Here is a 10,050-nt window from a genome sequence, read left to right as displayed (position 1 = left end):
CCACAGCAGAAATGTTCTTCCTTTCCACTCTGGTCTTTTCCAGCTGGCTAGGACAAGAACCCTGCAGAGACCCTGAACATTCCTCCTAATGGAAAAGACTTCGGGGTGCTCTTGTTTGCATGACTCTAAATTCAAGCATGACTTTAAATTAAAGACAGGCACTTATAGGCCAAAGGAGGTTAAAAAAAATGTCCAGAATCACTATAAGCCACACTTGGGCTAAAGAAACAAATTTGGCTAGAGCAGCTGTGCAGTCAAGCTGTCCCTTGATAGTGAAATCACAGGGGAGAGACTTTATCCAATCACTTGTTTATTCCATGTTGAAAGAACATGTTCCTTTTGTTAATGGAGGCAACTATAAAGATTTATGAACAATCATCAGTACTCCACTAGCTACATTTAGATTGATGTATTCAAAAAAAATTTTTTTTTTGCTTTATGTAAATGCATTACCTTGGCCAAACTTTGAATCACAGGGAACAAAGTAAGTATACTGCTCCAGTCACCCTTCACACTTGGGACTTACTTGTAGCACTTGAAATAAAACATTTTATGTTTATGAAAATTACATAGGCCAGAGGGTAAAAAAATGTAAAACAAAAGAAAAAGGAATATTATAAGTATCTTCAGATTGATTTTAGTGTTCCGAAGGGAAAAGGTAAAGATTAATATTACACCAAAAAAATGTAGAACAAGAAAAACATGAGAAAAATTTTAAATCCAGCTCTAAAGTATAAAAAAAAGAGAAGAAACGTAAATGTCAAAAATAACTAGTGAAGTCACATTTTATAGTGACCTATGTACATTTTTTCTGTAATGACAATGGACACAAAACCCTAGATAAACCCATTCTCTTTTTTCCCCCTCTCATCAGCCATCAGTAGCCAATCCGGCCATGAGAAGAGTTAGTTCAGTTCCATCTAGAGCACAGTCTCCTTCTTATGTTATCAGCACAGGCGTGTCTCCTTCTCGGGGGTCACTGAGAACTTCTCTGGGTAGTGGATTTGGCTCTCCATCAGTAACTGACTCCCGACCACTGAACCCCAGTGCATATTCTTCCACCACGTTGCCCACCCAGCGGGCAGCCTCTCCATACTCCACACAAAGACCCACCTCCCCAACGGCTGTACGACGGATTGGGTCCATCTCCTCCCGGCAGACCTCCAATCCCAATGGACCAACCTCTCAATACCAAACCACCACCAGAGTAGGATCCCCACTAACCCTGACAGATACACAGACTCGAGTAGCTTCGCCATCCCAAGGCCAGATGGGGTCATCATCCCCCAAACGCTCAGGGATGACCGCCGTACCACAGCATCTGGGACCTACCCTGCAAAGGACTGTTCATGACATGGAGCAGTTTGGACAGCAGCAGTATGACATTTACGAGAGGATGGTTCCACCTCGACCAGACAGCCTGACAGGTAAGTATGAGGTAAAAGCACTACATAAGCCCTGCTGAAAGAGAGGCAGGAGGCGTGGTGAAAGCTCATGTTTTTATCTCATAATTTACTGTAGGCTTCAAGCTAGCTTGTCCTTGAGACTCTGCAATTCTTAATGCATGAAATCATATGATTATTGAAATCAGTAGAAATGAATACATTTTCCCCCTTAAAAGATTAGTGTTTAAAATGAACTCTTGCCTTTTAAAAGAATTGGGTGGAATTCTAAGCTGTTATTTAATTTCAGCCTGCTCACATGTAAATTATGTTAAAATGTTACATATTTTTCAATATTTAAATATATTTTATTTAGAAATGCTTTCATAGTATAGACAAATATGGATTTTTCCCCTACTGCTTGATTTTAGTTTCACAATGGGAAATGCACAAAGCTCTTATGAATTTACCTTCAAATGCCACTTGGATTAAATCAGATTAGTAGGTGCTTGATTTGATAGCTGTTTCCTTCAAGTTTTTCTCATGGAGTCTTTCCAAATAACATAATGCCTTTGTTCTTTTTAATAAAATGAAGTTTGTCTTTAGTTTTTTAAATTACATTTTAAAAGTAACCTACATACAATGGTAAAAAATTAAAACTATAAAGGACAATATTCAATGAGAAATGAAAAGACTCAAGCTCTTCTTTTACCCTCATCCAATGCCACTCACCAGTTTATGTAGCTTCCAGAATGTTTATATGAGCAGGTACCTAACACAGATGTATAGTCACCTTGTTTTCTTTTAAGTTATGCCGATGGAATCCTATTATAAATTTTTTCTATACTTTGATCTTTTCATTTAATTTATCTGAGTCTTCCACATCATTGTTTTTATTCTTTTTTTTTTAAGATTTATTAATTTTTAAATTTATTTCTCTCCCCTTTCCCCCTGCCCCCCAGTTGTCTGCTCTCTGTGTCCATTCGCTGTGTGTTCCTCTATGACCACTTCTATCCTTAGCAGCAGCACCAGGAATCTGTGTTTCTTTTTGTTGCTTCATCCTGTTGGTCAGTTCTCCCTGTGTGTGGCGCCATTCTTGGGCATCCTGCACTTTCTTTCACGCTGGGTGGCTCTCTTTATGGGGCGTACTCCTTGCACATGGGGGACACCCCTGTGTGGCACGGCACTCCTTGCACGCATCAGCACTGTGCATGGGCCAGCTCCACATGGGTCAAGGAGACCCAGGGTTTGAACCGCGGACCTCCCATGTGGTAGGCAGACTCCCTATCCATTGGGCCAAGTTCACTTCCCCATTCATTCTTAATAGATGCATAATATCCCATTTTCGTAAGTGTGTTATAATTTATTTAACCACTTCCCTACATATGGACATTTAGGTTGTTTTTCATTTTTTGGCTATTAGAGACAATGATGCAGTATACATTCTTCTCCTAGTATATCTGTTCATAGGCACTACAATAAGTGTGGGACACATTTTTTGAAGTAGAATTTCTGAATCAAAATATGTTTGCAGTTTTTCTTTGAGAAATATTAACAAACTGCCTTCAGAGAAGGTTGCACACTTGTATTTCCACCAATAATTTGAATGTCCCTGTTTCCCTATACCTTCACTACTACCACATATCATTGGTTTCTCATATTTCCAATCTGGTAACTAAAAAGCTGTACCTCATTGTTTTAAATAGCTTGTTGAGTTGTGATTGAAGTTAAAAATTTTATATGTTTACTGGCCATTTTGTTGCCTTCTTTCCTGCAAACCACAAGTTTAAGTGTTTTGCCCATTTTTATAATTTGTAAAAGCTTTTTATACTTGAGTAAAATTAGCCTTTTCTAATATACCTCTTGACTGTTTTTCCCATTTTGTAATTTGTCTTTTGTTTTTTGGTAATTTTTGTATATAGAAATTGTAATCATTTGGGAGTAGAAAAAACATTTTTTATCAATTGATCTTTTTTCTTATGGCTTCTAGAAGAAGTAAAACATTTTTGAGATTTTCTAATTTCCTATTTGATTAATTTTCATGAAGAATTAATATTGAGCTTAATTTCAAGCTCAAAGAAACTTTTCATGGGAAAAAAAACATCTTTTTCATTCAGCCACTGGCTTGATATCTTTTGGCATGCCTCTGAAAAGTATGCAACAGGGTGGGGTAGGAATCATTTATGAAATTCTGCCTCCCAAAAGAAACCTTAAAAAGATTAATAGGTCTGAGGACTTCTGAATACCCTCTGTGTATGTATAGAAACAGGTTTGCAGAAATCTGTACTTGCCATAGAGTAAAATAGATAACCAAGGGAAGAAAGAGAGCACATCTATAATATTACTGTTCCCAGGTTTGACCTTTGGAGAGCTAGTCTCCTTTAACTTAAAAACCCCGCTTCTCTACAGTGCAGAGGAGATTAAACTTTGTTTCAGGGAAAAAATATTAGAATGAGTTTGCTATGGATTTTTCCCCCTTCGAAATACTGCTATCATCTTTAGAAGCAAAGGGTTGCTTTAAACATTTTTAAGGAACCTTTGTCATTGTCTACCTGCCTACTTATTCTGAATATGGATCCTAATTTGAGAATTCCTTTCTTTCATTCTTACTTCAGAAAATGACATACTCGTATTATATTTGCTTTAGTTCTTGATTTCAAAGAATTAATGCGCTAATCGAAAATTCCAAAGCAATAATTTGTTGTAGGTTTAGGCACTCAGATATTTAGTGATCATAATTTGAATGATATAATATGTGTATAAACTTAGTTCCTACCACAGAAAAATATATATGCCTTAAAATATCCGTTTCATTATAATCATAGCATTGAGAAAAGTCTTGAGACTAAAAAGAACCCATGTTTGAGAAGATAAATTTGTTTATTTCTGTGTCTTTGATGAAGTTTTTAAATCACAAAGAATATATCACTGAAATAGATAATAAACTAATATATATTTATGGAATTGCAAATAGAAATTATTGGTTGAGTTAATATTCTGGAGTATGAATATTTTCCATTAATTAGAGAGGAGGTAAGAGGTGAGGTTATTAAAAATTGATCTGTGGAAATACTTCTGGAAAAATTATTTCTAATACCAATTATAGAACATTGTTACTTGGCTTCAAGTTTAAATGATATTAAGTTATAGTGGGCTGTCTACACATAATTATTTTACATATTCCATCGCAACTATGTATTTTGTAAATTTTTAAAAGCTAGTCTACAGGACTGTATTTTTATTTTTGTTTTGTTTTTTAACGCTTGAGCAGATAAGCAAAAATAGTACATTACTGTTAGGTCATTCAGAAAGATTTTAAATAACAAAACAGTGTAAATCTCATTACAATTTTAAGTCTGTTATTTCCCATAGACTGTTACATGTAATAATTTCATTTTACTCTCCTACAATAAGTGAATATCTGCTGGATATTTTTTATAGTTTAAATGGTAAAGAGCTAATTTTGTTACCTTTCCCATGAAATCATAGCAAATATTTACAAAAGCTTTCATGTTGCATGGATTCCAGTGAAGAATCCTGTCAGATCTTTGCATAGTGAAAATATAATATTCTTTTACTATTACAGAATACTTTGTTCCTGTTTCCCATCACAGGGAGACAGTGGGAGCAGGAAATTTTGGCCAACCTCAAAGGCGTCCAGTGTTCTGTTTGCCCCTGCCCAGTGTATAGTGATTGTCAGGGTCTCACAGTGTATTACGTGTTTGGGGTTCCGTTGAGTTAAAATAGCAACCTGGGTTGATAAGGTTACACAGGTTGGTGCATTCACCTACCCACTTTGTCTCCACTATCAGAAACAATGCCTACACTTTCGTTCAGGTTACCTTGGATTCCAAAAGAAATGGAGCCTATTCTCTACTAAGACAAATGAAAGATCTACCAGTGAGTAAAAAGCAGAAAGCCTCAAATGAGAAATTTGCTATATTTATATGTCATCTTTAGAGTTACATAGGCTTCCAGGGACCCCTGGTGGGCCAACCTCCGTCTTTTACCTCATGTTAGTGAATAGCTCTGTCAATTTCAAGGCAGTTTCTCATTCCCCCTCTCACTGGTCCTTGAGAGCCCACGGGAACCTGTGCTAACCTGCACTCTCCTCTCAGCTCTGCCAGGAAGCAGCTCTCCAATGTGGGTAAATCACATTTCCTCTGGGCTCCCAGAGTCCTCCTTTTAGAAATAAGAAAGTTTGTCTACATAGTCTCCCAGTTATAAGATTGTATTAATCGGTGATCTTCATTTTAGCAAGTGAGGAATGAGTGGTTAAAGCCTACATTGGCTCATTTACTTTCCTTCCATGTCACATTGCGGTCCAGGCTAGGTAATAATCATTCATTTTAGAAGCTTTATGTATTTAATAACTTTCTTGCCAGTCCTCACTAAGTAACACGTAATTATCACTCACATTCAGGCCCATTTGCTTTTATGATATGATTAACTGAGCTAACAGGATGGGAATGATCCTATCTTTTTATAATTAGTTACTGTGTTAATTATCTTAAGACTCTTTTTAAAGCAAATATATGCTGACTGACTTCAGATACATTTACACATTCTCCTCTTCATATTTGGAATGCAACCCTAGTTGATATTCTTACCAAGTGACATATTTTATTTACTAATGATGACAAATTACTAACTTCTGAGCTACATATTATAGAATATGCTAATTGACTTTTTTTTAAAATTAAATTATTGGCCTTCAAATACACTTTTTTCCATGACTCCCATGTGTGAACATTAGTTTTTAGCAATTTCAATCAGACTGTTTTAAATGACTTAGTGTTAATGTGCTAACTTTGTACCTTTATATATAAAGAAGGTAAGCAAGAATCTGGTACCTGGGTTCCTGTAAATACAATAGTTTGTTTTTATTTTTAAAAAAGGAATACAGTGATAAATAATAAAATAATACTCCACTAATAGTAAATGTATTACTTTACTAATAATATTCCAAGTTTTATAGTATGAAATTTCCAATAGTTTTATGTAAAACATCATATGTGCCTTAATAGACATATTTCAGAACAGCTCTCAACATCTGCCTTTATTCAGTACTATTATTTAGGCATTGTCTAGGTGTTGGAATTGAAAGAGTTGTGAAACATGGTGAACCCTGCCCCCAAATTGCTGATCATCTACTTGGTAAAACAGGGAAGTTCTGCTGGGCAGGGAAAGAGAACAGTATAACCATATATATGTTTTTAAAGATGAAAATCCTCTAAGAGTAGAAAAGGGCCTTGTCTTTTTGGTCATTAACATAAAGTAGCTTACAATTGGGGAGTGAATTTCAGGGCATCATACCATGCAATAATTAGTTTCTTTGTATTTTTTCTTTAAAAATTTACTCTTATATTGTTGCCAAGGGAACATTTTATTTAAAATGGTTATGGTGTTCTTTTCACACCTGCTGTCTCTCTTCTCTAAAATCTATTAGTTTCGGTGTTTATATTTAACTCAGCATTTGGTCCCATTATAAGGATTTATGTTTTTAACCTCACCACAATTTTCTCTGTTTCTTTATGATACAATTTTTCTACTTCTAGGTTTACGGAGTTCGTATGCTAGTCAACACAGCCAGCTTGGGCAAGACTTTCGTTCGGCTGTGTCTCCCGACTTGCACATCACTCCTATCTATGAGGGAAGGACCTATTACAGTCCAGTGTACCGCAGCCCCAACCATGGAACCATAGAGCTCCAAGGATCACAGACAGCCTTGTATCGCACGGGTTCAGGTGGGCACCCACTGGCTGTTTAGCGCGTTTCCCAATTTCACAGGTCCAGCAGAAGGATTTTATTAAGATCGGGTTCCCTGTTAGAATGAAATCCTGTTGCCTATTTGGTTGTCAGATAGGCAGCTGTGACAGCAGATCAATAAACAGTAAAACAGAAGTTCATTTAATACCTATTTATAGGTGATATTTTTCTTCCTTAGTTCAATTTAATCAATGAACATAGTGATTGCCCTGTTAATTTGTAAATACGTTTGAAAGCTATAAATCCTACTCTCCTCAGGTTAGAAACTCATCAGATGCAGAAAGGAAAGCCATGGTTATAATGTCTTTGTATGTTTTGTTACCTAGAACAAGTATTTAGAGAAAATCCATACACGACTTAATTGGCTATCTTTAATTTTTTTTTTTTTTTTTTGCAACCTTTCATTTGGCATGTATAGCTGGAAATATATTTGGCATTACTCTTTTTGAGATGTTTGATTTCCTCTGAATATATGAGTATAAAATGTGAAATAGATATCCCTTGTGATGGGATTCAAATTGTGACAGAGTGCAATACCAGTTTTTAGAAAAATATGCAACTTCAGCATATCACACCCTTGTACCCCAACCCTCATATTTACACCCACACCAAATGGGCTATAGAGCAGAAGCTGGCCTGTGGCAGTGTGAGCTGCCAGATTGTGCACAGAGCTGGCTCACAGTCTTCAGAAGCTACTTCTTTTAAAAAAACAACAACAACATGGTGCAGGTTTTACTAACATGCCCACAAATGAACTCCAGGTAGCAATGATAACTCCCAAAAAGGCACAGCTCCAAGAGACAGTCTTTCCACAACACCAGGAGGCAAAGACCATATTGGAATTAATTCTCTGCCAAAAATCGGCAATTTGGTCCTGAGGGGTTTTTCGTCTAATAGTATGTAATTTCAACATTTGGTAGATATTAGTAAAGAAATATTTCATTTGTTCTCATGTTCTATAAATCAAGAAATCTTAATAGATTATGTTGTTAAAAGCTTTTAATTGCAGGAAGAATGTGTTTGCGTTGATTGGAGATATACCTGTTGCAGTAGTTAGGAAAGAAATATTAAAGTGGGTTACATTACCTTTCTCTATGTATGTAATCATACTATAATTTTATGGAGCAGCTATACAAGAATTTAATGTATCAGTCTTCTCTCCTAGGAAGTAAATTTGCCAATAATAGCAAGGTCCATAGCTCTAAAAGAAAAATATATACCAAAATAAATAAACTGTTATACAAAGTGTTAAAAGTTTAATGGTTTCAATTATTTAAAATTTTTAGTAAATATCTTATTTTTATGGCTAAGATAAATTATGAAATTTTGTAATTTTTTCACTTATTTCTCAGATTACTTGTTTTATTTTTCACTTTTTAAAAAAAATATATATTTTAAGAGATACTTAGATTACATAAATGTTACATAAAAAATAGAGGGGATTCCCATATGCCCCGCTTCTTCCACCTCCCATATTTTCCCACATTAACAACAGCCTTCATTAGTGTGGTACATTTGTTACAATTGATGAACACATTTTAGAGCGTTGCCACTCAGCGTAGATTATAGTTTACACTCTATCCCACATAATTTTGTAGGTTATGACAAGATACATAATGGCCTGTATCTGTCATTGCAATGTCATTCAGGACAATTCCCAATCCCGAAAATACCCCCATGTATTACACCTGTTTTTCCCTCTCCCTGCCCTCAGAACCTCCAGTGGCCACTACCTCCACATCAATAATATAAGTTCTTACATTGCTTAGAATCACCGTAAATCTATAGTAGAATACTTGTAAGTCTACTTTAGTCTACAGTTTGTTCTCTCAGATTACTTTGTTTTCCTGTCTTTCTGTTGTAGATGTTAGTCTTAATATATTATAACCTATTACATAAGCAGATTATAATTTCATGTTCTTTCCTGCTAATAATATTGACATAACTGTTGTTATGTATACATTTTTTGGCACTGAGCTAGATTTGTAAAATATAAAAGTAAGCTACTTAAATAATTGTCAAAATCTATAATATTTACCAAAATAAAAAATGTGTTCCCTTTTAAAGGTATGACCTCATGGAGAATCTACTAATCTTTTTTAAATTTTGATTTTCTAGTAGGTGTTGGAAATCTGCAAAGGACCTCCAGCCAACGAAGTAACCTTACATACCAAAGAAATAATTATGCCCTGAACACAACAGCTACCTATGCGGAGCCCTATAGGCCGATACAATACCGAATACAAGAGTGCAATTATAACAGGCTTCACACAGGGCCAGCAGATGACGGCACCACAAGATCACCGTCAATAGACAGCATTCAGAAAGACCCCAGGCAAGGACCGACTCGAGTCTCCAGAACACTGCCATATCACAGGATTCAACCAGTCCTTTCAGTGTGACGTTTTTTAATCAGTAACACCTTATCTCTAATACTTTCAGTTGTATTCTAGATATGTAGGTCATTGAGGTTAATTTCATTTTAAAGATAGATTCCTTCTTTCAGTACTTTAATAATAGTTTAGAGAGTGCACAGGGGTATTTGAGTATCTGCAGCATTCATCCTTGAAATGCTTCACCAAGGCAACCACCTGGGACAGCTTCTTGGTCTGAATTAAATAAATGATATTAAAAGGTCGTTTTATCCCCCTTTCCCCTATCCTGACTGTTTTGCATGAGGACTTCAGAAAAAGTTTATGATTGCTTTAATCTAGAAAGGCCAGTGTTGTGTTGCCTTTGTTTTTGTTTTTGTTTTTGTTTTTGATTAGACAAGTTTTAGGTTTACAGAAAAATCATGGAGGAAGTACAGAGTTCCCATTTATACCCCTCTCTCCTTCTCACAAACACACACACACAGTTTCCCTATTAACACTTCACATTCTTGTGGCACTTTCGACAC

At 35.7% G+C, this 10,050-nt stretch overlaps 1 protein-coding gene across 50 annotated transcripts in view; it reads left to right on the top strand.

The window, feature by feature from the left end:
* PKP4 (plakophilin 4) overlaps nucleotides 1-10,050 on the top strand; it is a 269,591-nt gene that overhangs the window by 206,799 nt on the left and 52,742 nt on the right. For 26 of the 50 annotated variants that reach the window (XM_071216397.1, XM_071216415.1, XM_071216417.1 and 23 more), the window contains 3 exons: nucleotides 875-1,427; nucleotides 6,941-7,129; nucleotides 9,273-9,486. In XM_071216397.1, coding sequence (XP_071072498.1) covers nucleotides 875-1,427; nucleotides 6,941-7,129; nucleotides 9,273-9,486 — 956 coding nt within the window. Of the gene's footprint in view, nucleotides 1-874; nucleotides 1,428-6,940; nucleotides 7,130-9,269; nucleotides 9,487-10,050 lie in introns of all 50 variants that reach the window. The other 24 variants (XM_071216406.1, XM_071216402.1, XM_071216398.1 and 21 more) reach the window with 1 other exon arrangement.

This window comes from Dasypus novemcinctus, chromosome 7 (assembly GCF_030445035.2).
Source record: "Dasypus novemcinctus isolate mDasNov1 chromosome 7, mDasNov1.1.hap2, whole genome shotgun sequence".
NCBI lineage: Eukaryota > Metazoa > Chordata > Mammalia > Cingulata > Dasypodidae > Dasypus > Dasypus novemcinctus.
The sequence above is the reverse complement of the archived record's forward strand: the minus strand, read 5'-3'. Positions and strand labels throughout refer to the sequence as shown.